Here is a 23,705-nt window from a genome sequence, read left to right as displayed (position 1 = left end):
ATTGATATTTAAAAACTTTAATAAATATTTATTAAAAAAAAAAATAGGCCTATTGAAGTCTTCCCTCATATTGCAACATGCCTGCTTAAAGCAGATTACCCTAGGCCAGGACTCAACGCTTGATGCTCTTTGAGATAAGGAAACACATAAAAGAGCACTAATCCTAAAATCAGCTGCTGGCACACATTAGAACAACCACAAGGATGTTAATAGCTTGAATAGTTGCCTGCAAGGCTGTATCTGACAATTTTTTCATACATGGAAGAGCAGCTGGTCTGGAGATTTTGAATACCCTCTGGTGATTTAGGGCAACTTTATGTCTTTGTACTCCTGGGGTGGGCTTCCTACACACACAGTTTCTGGGAAGTGACTCCCACTGAATTTAGTTGTGAGTAAACACATTTAGCATCACATTCCATGTTTCTTAATCCTGTTTTGTATCAAAATGATGAGATTGCTCACAATCTTCATAAAGAATGCAGATTGCTTTGCGAGCTTGCAATTTGAAAGTGCTGCAAGGCCCTTTCTGGTAGAAATAGCTCTACCATGGTACGTTCAAATTATTTCCATGAAGAGAGCTAATTGTCATTGCAAAAACATCATAAGAAAGTATCATTGACAGGTGGAAGTTAGAAGAGCACAAAAGCTTCTAAAGTCTCCTGCTGTGTTTACATTTAGGACAGAAGCATGACTGAAACTGACACTAAAAGGAAAGAGCTGTGTTGATCTTTCAAATATGATTCAGTCAGAAAGAGGATGCCCAAGCTCAGATTAAAAACTACTATTAAAAACTGAAATAACTTGAAAAATTGTGATAACCTCCAATTTTAAGACATCTCTTTAAGCCTTATTAAGCAAAATGTGCAGACAGCATCTGTAGCATTTTTTACATTGCACTCAAAAAAGCCATTAGACGAAGTTTGTGTTTATGTGTTTGTGCACACACATGCACAACAATGTTTGCTTCAGTGTAACAACAGTGTAGTCTGTAGTTGTGCCATCTTTCTGCCCTTTACAGAAGTACAGTGTGAATCCACAGAGAAGTCAAATTCAACCAATTCCGTTAGGGTATACATGATTTCAGAAACCAAGTAATGACTTGCTTGATTTTGGTTATTTATATGTTCAGTATACTGTACTGAGTGGTCACTGTCCAAACTGAGGGGTTAAGACTGCAGTCTTATAGTTATTTTCCAATCAAACTCAATAGGTTTTGTTTCCAGGAAGATATCATAAAGTATTGCAGGCTGAATCACTTACCTGTTTCTTCAGTAATGATCATCACATCTCAGAAGAGATCCTGGAAGTACGGAGGAGTCTTAGAGAAGAGAATGTAACAAGTTTGAGGACATCGTGAAATACTCATACGCTGTTCCCTGCCAAGTCTCAAGATTTTCTAGATGGAATAGATAGTGATTAATGTCAGCTTTGGACAAAACTCAAGCAGAAATTGTGTGCTTCTTCCAAAGTTGGAAGTCAACCATTGTGAATTGCTCAGAAACTTTAGTTGATCAAAGTCTACAGAATGCTGTGTTTCATACCTTTATAGTTATTGTTCTCACAAACATTTACTGACATGACCTGTGCACAGTTGAAACTGTGCGATTTCCAGCTCTTAATGGTTTGATATGCATATATAATCATTGATTTTTGTGTATCAAAACATTTACCCCTTCAAAAACAAAAACAGAGAGAGGAAGAATTGGGTCACTGAATGAATTTATAGCTTGCACCCACCCATTCTTATGAGGAACAGTGTGTGTGCTGTTGCATGCAAGAATTTCTGCATAAGAATCTCTTAAACTGGCAGGTTCTCTTATGCTGGGTTGGGGATGGAGAGGCTTCTCTAGGGAAACCTATGTCCACAGTCACTGCTAGCAGACAGGGGTGTAGGAAGACAGGGCAGGGGGGCAGTCCACCCCTGGTGCCATCATGGAGGGGGGGTGACAAATTAACAAGGAAGCATTACTGCCCTACTAGGGCGGTTCATAAAAAAAAATTAAAAATTAAATGCCTGCTCCAAAGGTCTTATCTTACTACACTAGGGATTATATAGCTACATATGAAATTTCATGCATATCAGTTAATATCTTGACCCTCCTCCGCAAAAATAGCTGTTTACTTGGCCATTTTCCTATGTCATGAAGGCTGAAATTTCAACAAAGCATGTGCCTTTGCTAGACTCTTTTCAGGCATCCACTAAAAGCATTCTTCTTTAGGCAAGCATACCTAGATGCTTAGGAAGTTGAAGTAATTTTAATCTTAATATGTTAGCTTTTGTTTGTTTTAAAGTAGGAATGTTAATTTTTTTTTATTTTACTGCTGTGGTTTTTTTTTTTGTTTTTTTTGTTTTGGTAAACCACTTTTCTGGTTTTTAAAAATAAATTTTATTAAATAAAAATAAATAAAATAACACAAGCCAAAACACAATCCATCCTGTGGATTTAAGTATCTGTCCATAGTCGCCTACTTGTTATCAGAGGCTCAGAATCCACATTCCTTTGTAAGAAAATATGAAATAACGTAAAACCATTTTTGCAGGCCTTCCCTAAAGAAAAATCAATATGGGGGGTGACAAGACATTTTCCGCACCAGGTACCACCTGACCTTCCTACACCTCTGCTAGCAGAGAACTAGTACCTGAGCTTAGCTGACTTGCTTTCTCCTCAACAACATGCAAGCATTGCCCTTAGATAATACTAATATTGCCCACTTATCTCTCTGCTGCTGTTACATAAAGTGCACTATGGACAGATACTGAACAAAATGTGCAAATAGTAGAGTTCCTGCAAAAAGGTTTACAGCATAATAAAAACAAGACCCAGAAGGAGAAGGAGAAGGAGAAGGAGAAGGAGAAGGAGAAGGAGAAGGAGAAGGAGAAGGAGAAGGAGAAGGAGAAGGAGAAGAAGAAGAAGAAGAAGAAGAAGAAGAAGAAGAAGAAGAAGAAGAAGAAGAACAACAACAACAACAACAACAACAACAACAACAACAACAACAACAACAACAACAACAGACCTAGATGAAGTAATATAATTTAGAGATGGTGAAGATTAGTTACAAGGATGGAAGCTGGGTTGTTTAAAATATTAGCTTGTAATCTTCTAGAATAGTTCAAGAAGGAACTGCAAGGAAAAATGTTGAATTGCAGCTTGTAATAATCGTTTCAAAAGGACAAAGAGCTGCAGCACTGTGAATGTAACAAAGGAAAGAGTTTAAAAGACTCCGAGAAGCACAAGGAAAGAGTTGACCATGAATCAAAGTGAATTATAGGACTGGGACAAAAGTCACTGACAGACTGAAGGGAATAAGTAGAAGAATGATGAGAAATTAGGATAGACAGAGAAGAACCACCATATAAGTATTAAAAGGTAAAGGGGGAGATATATTGAAAATGAAAAGGAGCATGAAAACAATGAAGAAAGCAGCAATTGATGTTAGCAGCAGATCAGAGAACAGAAATTAAAGGTTTCAGTTGTGAAACATGAAGCCAGTGTAAATAATTTTATATTACTAATGAAAGCCTTGGATAATGGTTTTACATTCCGGATTTGTCCTGTAAACCGCTCTGAGACCTGTGGGAATAGGGCAGTATATAAATTCAATAAATAATGATGATGATGATGATTTATTGGTTCTGATGGAGACAAAAGGATAAATTGAGGTTATCAAAGGAGAAGGAATCAATTAGTTTTAGCAGGTAGCATTTATTAACCTAGGAGAGGGAGAAGGGAGAAGAATGTGGCACTTCACAGTGCCAACAATCTTCTTTCTGCCACCTAAACAGATGCCCATAATCTGTACTGGAGGGGAAGGGTCATCTGGGCAAGGCCCCTCCCTGCCAGTAGAAGGAAAAGAGGGAAACTGGGTTAGCCCTGAACAAGAAGCGTCTCCCTTCCTCATTCTGCAAGAAAGGAAGAAAGCGAATTGGTATTCAGCTCCAGTCCTACATGAGAGCAAACTGGACCTGCATGCTAAGTCTCTGCCCACATCTGTGATTTTTCACAGATTGCATTTTTCTAAAATATTAATCAATGAATAGATACCAGTTTAAAACTTTCTTTTATTGAAAATTAATGTTTTATTTTGTTTTTTAAAATCTGTTTGAGGTTTTGTTACACTCAAGTCTTTTAAAATTCAGTAGTCATAGAATCATAGCATTTTTTATATTCAATTTTTAAAAGTCTGATTCAAATATTTACACCTTGAAGGCTTTGGTTAGCCCAAATAATTTTGAATTTGCACAACTAAATATTTGAAAAGGCCAGAAAGATCCTTTTATCAATGGAGGAAATAGATATATTCAAAAAGCAAACAAAAAAACCTTATATTTTTGCAACAAAAAAGCTTTTCTCTTATAAGCATTGTTTTAATCAGTTTATTATGATCAACTCTTGGATGAAGTTAGCTGGTTTTCACTAGAAACATTTACGTGAACTTATGGCCTCTAACCACAAAAGCATGTGTTCTTCCAGAGCATATCAAATGTACTAAGAATTTGTTAGCTAGTGAGTAAAAATATCAGTGAGTTTGGCTTTCGTTTACTTCATTTCATTGTTTCCAACAAAGAACAATGTTTCTGAAACAATTGCAAGCTGGTTCTCAGAAAATACACCCAGACAGCAATTTATTCTGACACTGGAAAAAATGTGGTTAGGTTTATAAAAGAATCATCTGCTTATGCAAATTATTACTATTGTAACAGAGTTGTAAAAATATCAGTATGTGTGTATTTTGACATTCTCATGTGGCCTAATTTATCTGCAACTGTTTCTAAAGAATTATTAGCTATCTGATTTACAGCTTTATCTTTATAGAAATAGCATTTCCACAGCTAAATTATATACCATCTATAAAATACTCTAAAATTTAGCTTTTTTCATGCTTCCTTATGTGTCAGTAGCCCAAAGGGCAGCATTTTATAGAGACCAAATCCACACAGAGTTAGGCATGGTCCCATTGAAATGGACTTAAGCATGTCTAACTCTTTAGACCAATGTGTTTGCAGCAGACTTGGTAATAAAGAGGTGAGATACTTTGTTGGCAAAGAGCTGCAGCGGATTAATTACTGCCTATTAATGTTAAATCCCAACTTCCAGTATGGGTAACTATTTGCTGTAGGCATCATTTTACTGCCAGTAAAGCCCAACTTTTACAGCAAGCTCTCCTCAGCTCAGTTGATTGATATATGCCCTGATCCTAGCACCTTCAAGCCCCACGTGCTAAGGTGTCATGGGAGGGTCCTGTCCTCATCACTGTCCCATGAGCTTCAGATGAGTGAGTTCGAATGAGCTCAAGAAATTCACGTCCCATGTTGCCCCAAACTATTAAGACTTTGGCTTATCCACTTAAAAATTGAAATAATAGTTAATTGGCTCATTGCTATATGTCACAGTAGCTGTTTAATTCAAAGGCATAAATCTCTAAACCAACACAACAGTCCTGTTTTAATATCTTCAGAGCTTGTTGCTTTAGATGTTCTTTCCTTCTTTTTCTTCTTACTTAAAAAATTTCTTCTTACTTAAAAATGTATGCATTGGTACCTCGGTTTTCGAACATCTCCATTGACAAACGTTTCGGTTTTCAGACTCCCAAAACCCAGAAGTAAATGCTTCGGTTTTTGAACACGCCTCAGAAGTCGAACATGCCATGCGGCTTCCGCTGAGTGCAAGATCCTGAGGCCTAGCTGTCAGCTATTGAGTTTTGGGTTTTCAAACATTTCACAACTTGAATGGTTTTCTGTAACGGATTACGTTCGAAAACCAAGATACCACTGTATATCACTATTGTGTTAGTTCAGGTATTTCTATTCCTACTTAACCCTCAACTTTTTTCCTCATACTTTTATTACTTGCAGGAAAATGACATGACTACTTATAATGAGGTTGATCTAGGGAGCACGGTGAAACTCTGCTTGTGCAGTGGGGTTTCCCTGCGTCCTCTCTCTCCTCCTCGCAGCCCCCTATGTCCCTCAAAGTCAACTCCTAGTGGTTAGAGGATGCTGTGGAGTGGTATAGGATGGAGTGCAAGGGGCTGCAGTGGATTAATCAGAATTGAAGGCAGGGAAATGCCTTGCCTAAGTGGTAGTGCCCTCCCACTGGTGAAAGGCACATTGGATCCAAATCAATAAGTAGGTATGTTTTTGTTTTTAAAACATATCAAATTTTTGTCATCTCATAGACTGGGAACAGAGAGCCTGTGGATGTTCTTCTATAGCTCTCATCATCACTAACCATTGACCATACTGACTGGGACTGATGGGAATTTAAGTCCAACATACGGTTTTCCATCCCTGCCATACGTAATAATAAGATGCAATGTACACTCTTAAGTTTGTTGGATTTTACAAATGATCATCCTAATGCTTTCCAGACGCAGAGCCAAGATACTTGATTGCAGTGAGGCCAGCACCTGTTCCAAATTACAAGAAACCCTGCTCAGGTATTGTAACAGTATTAAACATTTTTTTCCATAAACAGTTAGAAGAGAAAACATTTATTTGAGATGGCAGATAATAATTCTGCTAGTTCTGTGTGTTTATGTCAAGATATCCCCTGAGTGTTGAGATAGTGCCATGAGGGAGTCAGGGAGTGTGCCTGTGGTACAACACATTTCCGCAACGGCCTTTAATGTTCAATGATGATGATGAAATGTCTATCTGCCATAGATAAACAGTGATGGAATATGTACTTTCCCAGGCCCCTTCACTCTGAGGAAGGCCATGTTGTGCTTCCTCTACTCATGCATGTAAATTCATGGGGGGGGGGGCAATGTGAAGCACTGGAATGTCAAATGGTGATCCTGAAATTTTAGATGCTATGGAAATAAATACTTGAGTAACAGAAGGTGGTATTAACCTTCTAACCAGGTTACATGGTTATATGCTTTTGTAGTCTTTCTGACAAGCACCATACACATCAAATTGCATACAAATCTATTAGGTGACACACTAAACTGAATTCAGTTTACCAGCTATGCCACATTCTACACACACACACACACACACACACACACACACACCTGTTTGTGCAGTTTTGGGTGATCTGCCAAAAAATTTAAAAAGGACCGGTGAACTGCTGGAAGACCAAAGTACATGGTTGGGTCAAAAGTTATGCAGGCCCTTCAGATACATCTTCTAATATATAAAATTGTTTAAATTTTCTATGCTTTCTTACATAGGTAAAACAAATACACCAAAGCCCCTCCAGCTGGTAATAGGCACTTTAACTCCAACTTCGGTCTTCTTGTCCTGGGGGATCTTAGTCAACCCAAAGCATGATTGGACCACAATGAATAACTGTGCAAATGACAGGTAATCAACTGAAAGATACAGCTAATGAAGATTACGGGGTGGTGTTTTGCCCATTTGGCTTGGATTCCAAGTTGCTGCTCTTTAAATGGAAGGATTCTGCATTCACAGAAGGATAGTTGAGCTTGTGGCTATGCCACCTGCTTCACACACACTCTGTGCCGTTTTTGATGGTCACTCAGAACAAAACAACTGTTGAAGGGGTTCTTCCATGGGTGCAAGATCCTAATCACAGAGCAGAAGCAAATTCCAAGCCTTTATAATTAAGAGGCATCAGTATGATGCAATGAAACCTAACATTTTTGGTCAGAGCTTACCTTTTTCGTGTTCCTTTTTATAAGTGCCAAAAATACCTTCCATTTTTGGCAATTTTTGGCACATTGCAAACACATATGCTATTTCAGTGCTATTTCTTGGAGCTTCATTGGGCTCACATTCCTCAGCCGCATTCGCCCACAATGCCTGTTGGCTGTGGTGGTCCACATTATTTTGTCAACAATGCTACTGTGGAATGATAACGTTACAGGTACTAATAAACAAATTCACATTGCTCATGCCAGATGAATTGGTATGAGACTAAATAAGGGCTGTGAAATGAAGATGAAGGAAAATGGGAGAATTAGCTGAGTAGTAGCAGCAAAAAAAATGTGAATGTATGGCAGGGTAAGTATTTTTCAACAGTCTGATCCGCCATGGCAAACATACTACTTTTTGAGATGACTATCGAAAGTAGAGAACATTGACACAACTAATAGTGTTGGAATAATTCCTGTAACAGTTTTGGACTTGCTGTCTCCCTTTCCTAAGTCACAATTATATGTTATTTATAGTTTAATTTATCAGGTGGTTGTTGCCTAAGAGCTGTTGGCACATTTTTCCATATTGCTTTCCTTGCATGAACCTCATATTGCTCTCAAAATGCTGCCAGGCTTGATTTTAATCTCAATTAGATCAAGCTAAATCTGTAAGAACTGCTGAATTAAGTGGCATAGTTGGAATAAGTTGAGAGGACATTTAAGATTCCTTCATGTTTTTATTCCTGGAGGCCAATCAGTTATGAACATGATGCAGTAACAACAAAAATCAATGCTGATTCTTTCCCCCCTTGATTGATTGATGAGTTCCATGGAAGAAATAAAATAAGCATATTAGAAAACTAGGGCATATTTTTAAGGTGGGAAATTCTAGAGAAGTCATGTAGTTGAAACAGATTTACATCAAGCATTAAAGTAAGCTTTAAACAACTATCATTCTGTTAGAAAAGTAGTTTATGAGAGCTGTTGCTTTCTTATGCTCAGGTCAAATTTATCAAAATCAAAAATTCTAATTCTGGGTTTCTTAAATGTTAAATCTGTGATATGTTGCTTAATGGTGTCTGTTGATTAGACAGTACCACTCAGTAATGTTTTAAACCCATATTTGTTTATTCTAATGAACTGTGGAGCTTGGATTTACTATACTGGCAATAAGCAAATGGTCATTTTGGCTGCTCAGAATAGTCACTTTCCAGTGACTGAAATGAGTCTAAACTAACAGAGAATCAAATATTTGCATAGAGAATCCTCAGGAAGGCTATAGTAAATTTCAGTCTTGAATCCCAGAAGCAAAATGATACTGACTACATCACCTATGGTTCCTTAAATGAAAAAAGCACCACAGTATCTTATTTTAAATTGTATTTCCCCCTTTGATTAGAAGTATCCATTTTCTTTTTCTCAACTAGGTTTTATACAGTCCGCTACAGAGAAAAGGACAAGAATAAGAAGTGGGTTCTCCAGCTTTGTCCAACAACAGAAACTGTGGTGGATAATCTGAAACCCAACACAATTTATGAATTTGGCGTGAAAGACAATACAGATAATGGGGTCTGGAGCAAGATTTTCAATCACAAAGTGGCTGTGCCTGGTAAGTAATGTGTATCTCTTCCTGAGCAGAACAAGATGCTACAGGGTAGGCATTTATGCACATGTCAGCTCTTTTCAGAGGTGTGGCTTCTATTCTTTACCCCCCAAAATGAGCACATAGGTGAAAGAAGTGAAACCTTCCATTTCCTGCCTTGCTGTACTGTGTGCTATTGCTTTCAGCAAACTTCCCTCTGCCAGGCTCACTTCCATTATTTAAATGCAGCAGAGCAAAGTAAGGTATGGCCGGGCTGTGCATGGGTTTCACTCACATCCCCTGTGCTCTGTTTTCTTATTGCAATAATAGACTCCCTACATCTATGCATGATGCAGACTTAAGCACAGCTGTCCCATCATGTCATAGTTTGGCTCTATGTTATTGAAGGGAAAGGTCAGGTTATTGGCATGTTATGCAGTCGTTAAAATTATTAATGTCAAGACTTGCACTTGACTGTACTGCATGTTGAGAATCAATAAAAATTTAGAGATGGTTTTAAATTCTTTTTTTACAAATCTGACATCACAGCATGCCTCCAAACAGATTTAGTTTGCTCTCCAGCATTAATCTGCACTATGAGACATTTCATGAACTCACACCTGCCTTTTTCTCTAGGGTTTCTTGTAGTCAAATCAGTGCAGTGCAACATGTCATATTTTAATAACCTGCTTCATTGTTGTTGTTCGCAATAACATGTAGCACTAGCCTGTCCAATGTGAACAAAGTCCTGTTGAGGCTGTTCAGGGTGCGTGTACCTTTAATTAGAAGTTTCCTGTTTGCAGATCTTTCTGGATTTCTTTCTTTCTATTGATCACATCTAGGAGATTAATGTTTTAATTGCACTTTGAATAGCCTTTCTTAATTTGACAACTATTGATTTCTGCTCCTGCAAAATCAGAGTGGATGTCTCTAATTCCTGTTTCCCTTGGATTGCTTTCTCTCCCATTTTACGTGGCAAAATAGCATCATATCCATTTTGTTACATCCATCTATTCCTACAGTACTAGCATTTGTTAGTGCTTGACATTGTCTTTCATACATAATTGAAGATTCCCTTTTTCTGCTCATTCACCTGAAAAAACTACCGTACTTTTCTGTCTATTAGACACCAGGTGTATTAGCCCCCCCCCCCCATTTTGGGGGACTAAGTTTTAAGAAAATGAGGGGAGATGGCCCAAAGTTGTAGAGCCTCTCCCCCCATGCAGCTGGAGACGGGAAACACTCCCTAGATCGTTTCCCCCGTGCAGATAGGGAGTGTTTCCCTTTCTCAGCAGCATCGAGGGAAGTTGTGCTTCAGCCAGCCAGCATCCCCAGATCGCTCTCTGCTTGCAGCAGCATCTCCCTCCATGCCACTACAGTGGTACCTTGGGTTACATACGCTTCAGGTTACAGACTCCGCTAACCCAGAATAGTGCTTCAGGTTAAGAACTTCGCTTCAGGATGAGAACAGAAATCACGCTCCGGCGGTGCGGCAGCAGCAGGAGGCCCCATTAGCTAAAGTGGTGCTTCAGGTTAATAACAGTTTCAGGTTTAGTACGGACCTCCGGAACGAATTAAGTACTTAACCCAAGGTACCACTGTATCTGTGTATTGGATGACCCCAGTTTTTTTACATGATTTTTGTGTCAAAAAACCTCGTCCAATACAAGGAAAACTACAGTAGGTTCTGAAGCAGCATATTTGCTTCCTTAATTTGGGTTATGGTTGTTTCATTTTATTTATGGCATACATTTTTGTTTTATTCTGATTTAAAATCTTTCATGCATGCAGTAGAAAACCGTTTGTGTCTGTATGGAATGTTTCTCAAGCTGTGTAATGTCCTCTATTTTCTATATTACTTGCTGAGCCCACACTACAATAATCTACATAAATTCAGATTAAAATAGACAATTTACAAATACTACAAATACAGTTTACAAATACTAAACCAAAACAGGTCTTTGGGCTTCGTCCCAACCAGCAAACCAGCCACGTGTATAGAGCTCCCAATCACTGCAGGCCTGCATGCTGTCTTGTCACTTATATGCCAGTTCCTTCCTTTTCAAAGTATTGCTTCAAACCATAGTTACAATGGAAACTCTAGCTCACATTAATAATGGTTAAGCATGGTGCAACCATAACCATTACTATAGTTAAGCTTTCAATGTGGATTTTGTGTGCAAGAATAAATATTTTGATGGAGCAAGAGGGTCAATTCCCTATCCTTGAACTGTTCTAGATGTCTGAACTGGACAAAAAGTGGGAGCTCTATACTGTTGAGAATGTAAATAGAAGGAGAATAAATAACAGTTTCATCGTTAACAGCCATAAACACTGGGGACCAACTGGAGTAGATCTCCCTATGTTTGAATATTAAAAGGGGTTTTGTGTGTTGAAAAAGCAGAATAATTTTGGTGTGTTTTTCAACCAGGTAAAAACAAAGAAAATGGACAACTCCAAAATAATTACAAAATACCAAGAATCCCAACTCAGGTATGAAACTAAGCTTATTTTAGTGTCTAATACTGTATAAATGACTAATATATCAAATCTGGTAGTTCTGGGGGTTTTATTTTTTCTCTCAACTAAAGTTATGCAAACAATATTATTACATCCTCTCAAGGAACACACAAGTACTTCTCACTTCCTCAAATCAGAAGAAGACCCTGTCCATCGCAATTTCACAGAAAACTGAATTGTCCTAGTAGCATTTTTGGGTGCAGTTTATCAAATTTATACCAAATCCAGCCTTGGCAGATGAGAATTATTTTTGGAGATGGAAAAACGTGGTATTTAATTGCTTTATCATTGCAATTTGATACACAAATACTGTTCTCTCGGGGGCACGTGGCTTTTACAGTGTAGAAGGACTTTGTTTGATTCTATTTCTGCAGCAAGCATGGATAACAGATATAGATTATATCAATTTCAAAGTTTTCCCCAAACACTGTTTCTGTCAAAAACATTTGAGTTGTTGATAGAATCAGCATAGCTGTCAACTTACAGATTTGAAAATAAGGGACCAGCAGCCTTGAAAATAAGGGACCAGCAGCCAAAATAAGGGACCTGCAGCCTCACCTGTTCCAGGCACTCCAGTCTTCATGTCCTCCTGCAGTCTGGTAAAACTCATTTTGGTAGCTTCGAGAACACTGTCCAACCAACTTTGTAACCAGAGGTTCAACTGAATAGAATCTGAATCACATGCACCACAAGGCCTATGCAGCCTCAACTTAAGATGGCTCCCTGGCCTGGCTTTGCACTGCAAAGTTTGCAGCAGCACGTGCAACAAAATGGCGTCCAGCATTCAAAAAACCCCTCAGCTTGCATTAACTAGCCACACACAAGGCATGCAAGCTCCACCCCCCAGTCATTCTTAGACTTCTTATTGGGTGAGCAACACAGCCAAGCAACACAGTTGGAGCCTCCCTCCTCCCTGGCCGGCAGGGAGGGAAGGAGAGGAGCTGCTTCCTTTGAAATTTAAGGGACATCATTTAAGGGACATTTAAGGGACATCCATCAATAAGGAACAGCAGCAGGACACGGCGCTGGAATAAGGGACTGTCCCTTCAAATAAGGGACACTTGACAGCTGCGAGAATCAGTGCTGGGAGTAAATTAGAAAATCAGGTGTCAACCTGATTTTCTAATTTACTCCCAGCACTGATTCTCGTAGCTGTCAAGTGTCCCTTATTTGAAGGGACAGTCCCTTATTCCAGCGCCATGTCAACCTGATTTTACTCTGCTTTTCTGCCTAACAATGCCAGAACAGAATTGCATAGTTAGATAGAACTGCTAATATCATAATCAAAATGAATTTGCCATCATTACAAATCTACTGTGTGACTTCACTTGGAATACTATGTACGTTTCCAATCACTTCACCTCAAAAAATATATCGTTGAGCTGGAAAAGATTCACAAAAGATCAACTAAAATGATCAAAAGGCTGGAGCAACTCCCTTATGAGGAAAGTTTAAATATTTGGCAGCTTTTTTCTTTAGGTAAAAAGCAAGTAAGAGGAGACACATAAAAGTGTTTAAGGTTATGCATGTGTAGAGAAAGTGGATAGAGCAAAGATTTTCTCCCTCATAATACTGGAATTCACAGCAGGCCCAGCACCAGTGGTTGGTGAGATCAGATCATTCAATGATGGATAGGCAAATCTCCCAACATTCTATCTCATATGTGGATTGGCTTGTTAAGAATACTGCTTATTGCAATGTTCACTGTAAATATTGCATTTTCATACTATTCTAGCAATTAACTAAATGTAACTAATAAAGAACTAAAGAGAGTGCCATTGCACGTGAACTGAATTTCAGCTTCGTGGCTCATGTGGGAAAATGTTAAATCGTTTTGGGATGTAGTTTAACTCAGAGATTTGAACCAGAGACATATCCTAGTTTTCAGTTTGTGTTTGTGCATTTTTGGAATCGGGGTACGTTTGTCTGCATGTATACAAAATGTCAAGTTTCTAAGTTGTGTGGGAAAGAATTAAAACATTCTTCATCCAGTTCTGCTCTCTTAACCTCCTTGCAAGCCAGATACAGGGTCATAAAGGTAAAGGGTAAAGGGACCCCTGACCATTAGTTCCAGTTGTGACCAACTCTGGGGTTGCGGCACTCATCTCGCTTTATTGGCCAAGGGAGCCGGCGTACAGCTTCCAGGTCATGTGGCCAGCATGACTAAGCCGCTTCTGGTGAACCAGAGCAGTGCACGGAAACGCCATTTACCTTCCCGCCGGAGCGGTACCTATTTATCTACTTGCACTTTGAGGTGCTTTCGAACTGCTAGGTTGGCAGGAGCAGGGACCGAGCAACGGGAGCTCACCCCGTCGCGGGGATTCGAACCGCCGACCTTCTGATTGGCAAGTCCTAGGCTCTGCGCCACCCGCATCCCTATACAGGGTCATAGGAAAGCTGTAAAAATTACATGCCATCCTTTGGTCTGTTGTTTATTTTATTCTATAAGCCATGAGTATGGAAGAGGCAGAAGGAAACACTGTCAGAAGATGTATTTCACTTTTGCTTGATTCTGATGCAACAGTTTTATAATGTCAAGTTCCAAGGTGGAGTCCTTTACTTGATTCTCTGACCAAGAAGGCGGGAACTTTAGTTTCTTCTGTTTGTTTATCTCCAAAGAAAAACAAGATTTTCTCAAAGATTTGTCCAGTCAAATGGAGCAGGACTGACTTAAAAGAGATGTCTTGCATCTTTAAAATGTATATATGTTATTTTGGCCGTTTCCCAAAAAGTCAGCAAAAAAGAAAGAAAGAAAAGACTGCCAAAAACTACATGGCTACTTCCTACTCTTTCATGTTTTTGCCAAACCAGAGGAACGTGAAACATAGATGGTTAAGTGCATTAGGCATTACAATCAGGAGTCAATATGTCTGGTTGCTGGCACTGCTTGTACAACTAATCTTCTCTTAGTTATGCAGTGCTCACTTCCATTAATCTCCCATTTTTCTGTCACATATAATCTTATGGCACATCAATCTCCGTCTGTATTCTGTGTAGGACAGATAGGTCTGCAGTCCCTATGCAAATGAATAAAAGAACACAAATCTTACAGTAATGTTTAGCCAGCTCTAGAATCTCAGGCCTGGGACTCTCCCCAGGCAAAACACCCTCCTGGGCCACTCATCAGTTTGCTTTGCACCTTCCATAAGTGATTTTGCCTGGCTGGAATGTGTCCTTTGACAATGCTCCTTGCTTGTCTGAGTGGAGGATAGAAAGGATGGTGAAGAAACTCATAGTGTTCAAAGCCAAAAATCATATTTATTGCTCCAGCTACATTTGCCTTTAGCCCTTCCCTTCCCATCTCTGGCATGTGGCCCCCAGAAGGTTTTCCAGAAGGGAATGTGGCCCTTGGGCTGAAAAAGGTTCCCCAGCGGAATTGATGTCTGGGGGGAATTTCTGAGAAATTGATGTTAATAATTGTTTAATAATTGTTTTATTACTATTATCTTTTGTTTTTTTAAAAAGAAACCAACAACTTTTGGGGTGTCCTGGTTTTTACTTTTTGAAATATGGCAACCCTGTTTATGGCCATCCTTGAACAAAGGAACTTCAAAAGGAAACGCCAGCATGAAACTGCTAGATTACAGCTAGGAGAAATTTGATTCAGTTTGCATTCAAACCTAAATCCATGCAACTCACACTTTGAAACAATATGAGAACTGAAACACAGCCATCCGAAAATCACACTTGAATTTTGCAGTGGAATTCTCCAACCAAACAAGATTTACGAAAATGGATATATTGGGTAAAAATTGTGCAACAAAGGAAGATATTCGTGAAAATATACAAAAATGGACTATGTTGTGAAAAACCACATACAAAAACTGTGTTAGGAGAAATTCATACTCAAATGTTGAAGAATTTTCATGAGGTATTCTTTTTTTAAAAAAATCACAGAAGTGATTTATCCATATCATAGAAATGTGAAGAATTAATTTAAGATCAGAAAAATAACAAACTGAGAAAACAAAAATTGGCAGATCCTTCCATCCCTAATTAAAACTTTTCAAAGATTCTATTAATTTGGTCCTGAATATTTTTTTACTCAGCAATGCTAACATACTGTAGTTATTACTGCTACTGTGAAGGGTCACTCAGGAGGGTTCTTTTTGCATGTATTTAAGTTGTAATTTAATTGTCAGACTGACTTTTTCAGTTTCATTGCCATTTAATTCCAACTTTCACTTTTTAATATGTGCCTGAGGATTACATTTTATGCATCTGATGAAGTGGATTGTAGTCATGAAAGCTTAAGTCATAATTATTTGTTACTCTTTAAGATGCCACAAGATTCTTTGCTTTTTTATATACCGTATTTTTCGTCCCATAGGACGCACCTAGTTTTTTGGGGGGCGGAATAAAGGAAAAAATGTTTTCCTTTATTTCCCCTCCAAAACCAGGTCGGGGAAACCAAGCCAGGTCAGGGAACAGGGGTATGGCGGAGCTCCACCTCCCCGCTGTCCCCCGAGCTTGTGGGGCTGGCGCTGGGGAGAAGCGCCAGCCTCCAAACCAGGTCGAGGAACAGCGGGATGGCGGCGCTGCGCCTCCCCGCTGTCCCCCGAGCTTGTGGGGCTGGCCGATGTCTGCCCGGCGCGCGGGGCACTCTGCTTCAGCGCGCCCCGTGCAGCAGGCTGCTATCCGCAGCCTAGGGAGCCCTGCGGGAACTCCCGCAGGCTCCCCAGGCTTGCTGATAGCTTCCTGAAGCCTGGAGAACGAGAGGGGTTGGTGCGCACCGACCCCTCTCACTCTCCAAGCTTCAGTGAAAGCCCGTATTCGCCCCATAGGACGCACACAGATTTCCCCTTCAATTTTTGGAGGGTAAAAAGTTTGTTCTATAGGGCGAAAAATACGGTACTTGCAGTAGTATCTTTAAGTCCTTCATTTCTCACATTTGTTCTCTGTGAAATAAAAGCTTAACAAACCTCACATCAATCAGTAAAGCTGTCAGTGTAAATTATGATATTGCATAATGTGTCCTCTCTTTGTGATAACCATGTTTGTTTAATTTTTAGATGTCTCCTGAACATCAAATCATGCTTTCATTGCACCTTATATTGTAGGTAGACTTAGTTACACAACCTGATTTATAGTCTGGGGTTGAGTCAGGTAATTCTTACAACTACAGTATCTACAGCCAGGCTGGTGCCTGATCCCTGGGAATGCCAAAGGTCTTTTAACATTATGTCAGAATTTCCTTCCCCTTTAGAAGGAAATGAGATAATTAAATAAAAAATAGGAGCTGCTTCCAGCCTTTATGTTACAAAGTTCCCTAAATAATATACTTAACTATCAACTGGGACTAAGAATGAAGGAAACATTTTCAAGATTATTGAGTCTTTTGAGCAGAAACTAGGTTAACACAGATACCTAACTTCTGCTCCAACTATTGATATGTAATTATTATTATTTCTAGTGTAAATAGTTGTTTCCTATGCTTTTATCATTTTTTGAACCTGCGGCCTCATAACCTAGCTGTTTTGGAAGCCTTTTTGACAAGCTTCTGAAAACCAGATGTAGAAAAACAACCATTTCCCTTCTGCCCATATGCCTGCTGACCACAAATAATTATATTAGATTCTTGTACAATTATCACCAAGTTATGTGGCAGTTTTACTCTCATTCTGTGCTGGGGTCTAACCATTTCAGGCCTGTTTAAGATCAAATTGCAAAATCTTGATTCTTCTGTTAAAGCTGTTTTGTAATTGAACCTGCCACACCCTTTGAGCCTCCTTCCCAAAGTCAGGTGCCTCCGTGCCCACCTTTGGGGGGGGCAGAGTGAGGGCAGGGTTGCCAATTTTGGACCATGCATGGGGCACCATAATTCCCAAGTCTGCCACTCAGGAAAGTTAATGAAAAGTGCAACAAGTGTCATACTCCTGCTGGATCATGCCCACTGTGCTTGTTTCCAAATTATGGACAGGATCTAAAGGAGCACTTGGGCTATTCCAGATCCCCTTACCTCTGGTACCCCATAAAAAGCTGCTCCTCAAGGCCAGGACAGGGTCTGTTTGGACTGCAAATCCATGTAGAATTATAGTTCTGATGCATGTGATAAGTTTGCCATTTTAATGTATACACATTCCCATACTGAAAAATGGACAGAATGCATGTGTTCCCTTACATTCTTACATTAGCCTTATACTCAGAGAAGAGTTATTGCTGTTTTCCACATTTCTGGCATTTCTTGTATTTTCCAGACTTTCTACAGTTAAAATGTTGACTGTGGGAGCTGCCTAAAGCAGTGGCTATCCAGAAGGTCCAATAGGAGAGAGCTGAAGTTTGCCACTTCTGTGACACAGAAAGCTAGTTTTTTAAGACGATGGATCTTATTTACCTTGTAAAGACAAAGAGATTTTTATTCTATTGGAAAGCAATCATTATCAAATAAAAACACACTATACAATTGCCAAATCTAAAATCCAGTTTCTATCATGTCAGGTGGGATGTTGTCTCTGTGTGGTTGAAACTTCAAAGCAACGATATATTCCTCTGCCTTGTCCAAATTGGGTGGTAGCATAAGGTTACTAGACGTCCCCGTTTCCCAGGGACAGTCCGCGGATTTACAAATCAGTCCCCATACAAAATCCATTGAAGTTGAAAAGTGTCCCCGGATTCATTGAAAAAAATCTGGTTGCCTTATGGTAGCACTTGAGTATGAAATGCACATCAAAAGTTTGTTTTCTGGTGCCCAAGCTGAACCCCTGTTTCTATGGCTATCCACAGCATGGATAGTGCATTGGCAGATTCGGCAATCAAAAGCCATAGGTTGTCCTGCTAGGCTGTTAGCAGCCAGGACAGCATGGGTCACTTGCATTTATGAAGTTAAACATGTACTGGCTGTATAGCTAGATAAAACTGAAGCAGCAGTATTATTTTTCTATGCACTTGGAAGATATGTCCATTCTTGGGACAACTGAGCTTTAGGAAAAACTTATTTTGCCACCTCGAGAAAAAGCAAGTAACATTCATATTTTTATAGAATGTTTTCTTTTCCTCTCCAGTTTATACCAGCAGATTCAAAAGTTCAGCTTCCTTACACAGTAATCAAACAAGGTAATGTGTATGACTTCTCATACTTGATTTCCATAGAATGGAAGACATTTCTTTATGCATGAAAATAATTGGGGTGTGTTGGGGGGAGGGTCCGTGAACAGAAAGGAATATTCTTGTCTTAAGACTGGAGGAAACATTCTCAAAACTAATCCCTTTAACTGAATTCCATTGTCACACTGAATGCAAGACTTAACTCATTCTGATCAGTTCTTATAACATGACTTCTTATCCCTGCAGAAAAGAAAAGAAAAAATATTGGGTTAAATTAATATTTTTGGCAACAACCAAGTCCATATCCTGTTGACAGTCTGCATTATCTCTTCTGGCTGCAAAAAAGGGGAAGATTTTGAAGATGCACACCAAACTGTCCTAGGGGCACAACCCCAGGGCAATACAGCATTTCATATGGCTAAATCCATTCCAAGAGCCCAGTTTTGTATAGGTCAAATGGAATTTTGGAACCTGGAAACATATTGTGGGACACCTAAAGTTAAACCTTGAATAGGAACAGAGTAATCTGGATTTGATTCCTTTGAGAGGACAGATTACTGGAGAATAAAAGCATGATATACTTCAGTTTATTTACATGTGGGACATAAGTGGAAGCAGACCTCTTAGATACTCCAACAGCAGTCACATTGCCCTACATCAGTCCCCCAAAGAAGGAGATCCAAAAGGCACTTTCCAGAACCGAAGACTGTTACCTCTTTTGGAGACCCACTCTAAAAGCTGCTTCTTTGTATCTTTCCATGCACAGGCTTAGATCACATCAGTCTTAGCTGGGGTACCTGAAAACAACAATGTATTCCTTTGCCTTCTCAAAAATGGGAGGTATGAAGTGCACATCAAAAGCTTGTTTCTGGCACAACAGCTGAATCACTGTGTTTGTGGCTATCCAACATGTAGTCAGTGCATTGACAGCTTCAGCAGTCAGTGGCCCAAAACTGATTGCAGACTGAGGCTCATGGAGGAGTGTCCCTTTTCGCCTAATAGATTAGCCTCTACTGCCCTTCTATCCAACAACAACTTTATTGATGATCTCATGATGCTAACGTCTTTAGGAGGAAACACAAAGGCTTGGCCGTCTGTCCATTTTAAATTCCTACTCTCCTTCTCTTGGCCAGGCAGCACATTGATCTGTGCATCATCTAATAATAATCTATGTTTCTTCTCTTCTTTTGATGTCCTGTGAAGGCCCCACAATCTGCTTGGATCCTTGTCTCTTTCAGTTAAAAAATGAAGTTATTTGTATTAAGCTCTTTACCTACCTTTCTTACTATATTGCTCCTGCCTACTAGCCAGGATGGCTATGGTCCACCTCCATGGGGAGAGTACTCTTCTGCTTTCATCCTGCTTGCAGGTTCCCACAGGCATCTGGTTGGCCACTATGGAAACAGTGTAGATGGCCTGGTCCAGAAGGGTGTTCTTACAATCTTGGATTCCTACTGAAAACCCTGCCATCTCTGAGAACCATTTATTCGTTGTATGGTCAACCTTTTCAGACCCAGGACCAGCTTTTAACCCAAACATGTGTTTTGGGGCCCATTTCTTAATATTTTCTCATGTATTTGCATGGTGGTAGTGCTCCTGTTGTGATGGCCACACTTGTTCCTTAGTTTAATCTGTTTTCAATTCCCCTTGACCCTTTCCACTACTGTCAGCCATCTACTCTGTGGTTATTCCACTACCACATCAGCAACCTGTCTCTTCTCTCTTTCCACACTTCCTTCGAACACACCACCATTTTCCCCATTCTTATGACCCTCCCCTTCAATCAGTTAGAGGGGAATAATGGACAGAGTTAATGAGGTTCTATCTGCATTTATCTCAAAACACCTGACATATGGTGGTGTTTTATGGAATATCTCCCCCCAGAGAGGCTCACCTGGCATCTTTGCTGCCTTTTCATTATGAGCCATTGGCACTTCACTTGTACACCAAGTTTCCAATTGCTGGTTTATGTGCTGGTTTTAATTGTTTACATTTTTTAAGCTGCTATGTTTTATGTTGATTTTAGCTGAAGTCTTTCTCTGGACTTTTTTTGCTTTGGAGATTTATTTTGTTTTGGTTTCTGTATTTTTTATTTGTGAATTGTATTTTATTTATGTTAATTGCCCTGATAATTGTGGTTGGATCGGTGACATGCAAATGTAATAAACGAGCAAATTTATGCTGCCTTGACTTCCTTTCTTCCAACTCTTATTTTGATCCCTGCAACCTGGCGTCTGCCTTTTTTTCTCTCCACTGAAACTACTTTCATTAAAATCCCCTGTGGTTTCCCTATTGCCTAATCAAATGGACTCTATTCTTCTCATTGCTGACATTTAGATCTGTCTCTTTACTTACTTAACTTGATGGTATTGTATTAATGGACCTTACTGAAATTGACTGCATATTGTCACAAGTACTGATCATGTGTGTGAGAGAATTTGATTTGTAATTTAGCAGCAACTTAGAGACAATGTAGATAATGAGAATTGTTCCATTCCATTCTTGTTTTCACAGTACTTCAAAATGTCACACATCGGGCACAATCTAAAATCCCAGAGAAGGCTCCATTAGCAGGACCAATACTAGGTGACTAAGATGTCCATTATTCCAGATAGGTGCACCAGGGTTCACCTTCAACCCTTATCTTTTAGAGTTTTCTCTTTTCTTATAGTTATTTGCTTTGCATCTTTCTTACTACTACTGTATCTGAGCAGAGAGAGATAAGGAAAGGTATATTCTTAAAACTGCTGGTAGCTACATTGTTGTTATCATTCTTTAAGAGTAAAGTGGGGACAACCCTTTACTTGTCTTCAGCAAGTAAGTAAAAAATGTTTTCCATAAAGGTAAAATGCTTGCATGGGAACTTGGTTGGGGCTGTTAAGGAGGTTGTAGTACTTACAATATGAAACTAGTACCTTCGTCGTGATTATATCTTCTTTCCCTACTGCTCTCTCTCCACACCACTAACACTTTATATTGGTTTTTATTCAAAAACATCAATTTTTAAAAAGTACTCCTGAATGAACAACTCCTTTACCTTCCTGTGTAGTGCACCTTATTGTACCAGATTTCAATGGAACACGACAGAAACTGCCATCACTGGATATCTCTGAAAGACCAGAGAAAAAACCGGGTAAGCAGAAACAAGTAGCTGGATTTGGGAAGCATGTAAATCAGGTCTGCCCAGCTTCTGACGTTTCAAGATGGCGAGACATCCATGTTTGGAAATGGAGTGGGAATGTTTCACCACTGTGGGTCTTCCTCCATTGGTCACTGAGACCATCACACAGCCTGTTAGCCTTGTGTTACCAAGTATTTGAAAGTGCCTAGGGGGCAACTGGAGCTGATCCCTGCTGAAAGTGGAATTTGCAGCTGGCACTGATTTGGCAAACCAGACAGGGATTGGCCGCACTCAGGAGTTCGTGATCCGGAATCACCAAACGGAGCTGTTCCCTGCCTAAAGCAAAGTTCATAGCTGGCACCAATGAGCTGATCAAAGGTGGCTGCAAAGGGGTGTACAAATCTTTAAAAAGGTAAATAAATTGGAGAGTTTAAAATATAAATCTCTTTTTACAAAATTAAATTGTCTAAAATACATGAATGATCTAAATATATGTTGTCCTGTTTAGGACCGTATATCAAAAATTCTTCCCCCAAAACTCTTCTTTTTCAGGTAACCCACTTGACCTGCAAGATCAAAAGCTTAGTAGATGACAGACTGTCTTAACTAGGAGGAAAACAGACTAGGCAAAAAAAGCACCATTCAGAGATTTTGCTCATGAAAGATGAGGAATACCGAACATAAATGGTATCACGATGCCTCACACTTAAAATAATCCCTTGATGGCGCATCACATTTGCCAGTTAAAATAACTAAGTCAATAGATTCAAAATGTTTGGAAAGACTATGGAAGCTTAGGTGAACATACCCTTTATTTAGTCAATTTTGTCTAAAAGATTTTACGGAGATGGAATATATTACAAGACAACATTGTTGGGGCTCCACATATATATTGCAGCAGAGTACAGAAATAAACAGTCTGCTAAGAATGCTGTTTGAAGGAATAAATAAACAAGGTTTATTACTCCTACATTCTGAGTAGAAGCTTACATGTGGAGTTATGAGGTTAAACACCAACTGACTAGGAGAAGAAGCAGGAAGGAATTAAATCTCTGAGAAACAATACAGAAAGATCTTTTGGTGTGAAAGGACTTACAGAAAAATAAGGGTGAATCCCGGTGATTTATTGACTCTACAGGGTTCTTGAGTTTGTTGTGGTTTTCTGAAAATCAGTAACGTGTTTTTTTAAAAAATGACAGTATTTGGGAAGACCATCTTCTGTTCAGGCTTCAAAGTTGATGAGACACTGAATTGCCATTTAATGAGAAAATTCAAAATAATAATTTGCAGATGAAGTTCAGTATCCTGAAATTTGTGGTTGTGGTATCCTAACTTCGTTTGCTAATGCTTGTCTTCTGAAAAATTGAAAATTAGTGGTTTTGAATTTTTCCTTTACTCACTTGTGCATGTACCGAGGTCCATCAGACTAGCTAATGTGAAACACTATTATGATGTGGTCTGGTTTGGAAGGGGTGTTCAACTGTCTCCCATTTTGAGACCACTGGCGACATCAGGGATGTTAGTGTTTATGGTAGTCATGCTGGGTCAATTATTATTAAGAAAAGCAGAACAATGAAAAGTTAGGAAATTTACTTTCCAAAAATTTAGATCCTTTGCTTCTTGTCACAATCTCTGTAGTTGTAATGGATAATATATGTGTTTACTAAATCCTACATTTTCTTTAAAAAGCTAAGAATGAAACCCAGGAATGGCCTGCGGAATCCAAGACACCAGAAGTACAAGAAATCTCTCCCCAATCCCAGCCCGGTGATTATTTTTTTCTGTTTATTTCTATTGTTTATTTTATTTTAATTAGATTGTGTGCTCAATTAACAA

The 23,705-nt window shown here is 39.2% G+C and overlaps 1 protein-coding gene across 37 annotated transcripts in view; it reads left to right on the top strand.

Annotated features, from left to right (window-relative positions):
• The window catches only part of ABI3BP (ABI family member 3 binding protein), a 133,599-nt gene that overhangs the window by 36,330 nt on the left and 73,564 nt on the right, over window positions 1–23,705 (top strand). For 36 of the 37 annotated variants that reach the window (XM_081859578.1, XM_081859594.1, XM_081859591.1 and 33 more), the window contains exons 3-10: window positions 6,370–6,438; window positions 7,177–7,309; window positions 9,030–9,211; window positions 11,616–11,677; window positions 18,706–18,757; window positions 21,263–21,334; window positions 21,798–21,881; window positions 23,559–23,636. In XM_081859578.1, coding sequence (XP_081715704.1) covers window positions 6,370–6,438; window positions 7,177–7,309; window positions 9,030–9,211; window positions 11,616–11,677; window positions 18,706–18,757; window positions 21,263–21,334; window positions 21,798–21,881; window positions 23,559–23,636 — 732 coding nt within the window. The remainder of the gene's footprint in view (window positions 1–6,369; window positions 6,439–7,176; window positions 7,310–9,029; window positions 9,212–11,615; window positions 11,678–18,705; window positions 18,758–21,262; window positions 21,335–21,797; window positions 21,882–23,558; window positions 23,637–23,705) is intronic. The other variant, XM_081859610.1, reaches the window with a different exon arrangement.

The sequence above is a fragment of the Podarcis erhardii genome (genome assembly GCF_964252035.2).
Source record: "Podarcis erhardii genome assembly, chromosome: 4".
Taxonomy (NCBI): Eukaryota; Metazoa; Chordata; class Lepidosauria; order Squamata; family Lacertidae; genus Podarcis; species Podarcis erhardii.
This window is presented reverse-complemented; position numbering and strand designations above follow the sequence as displayed.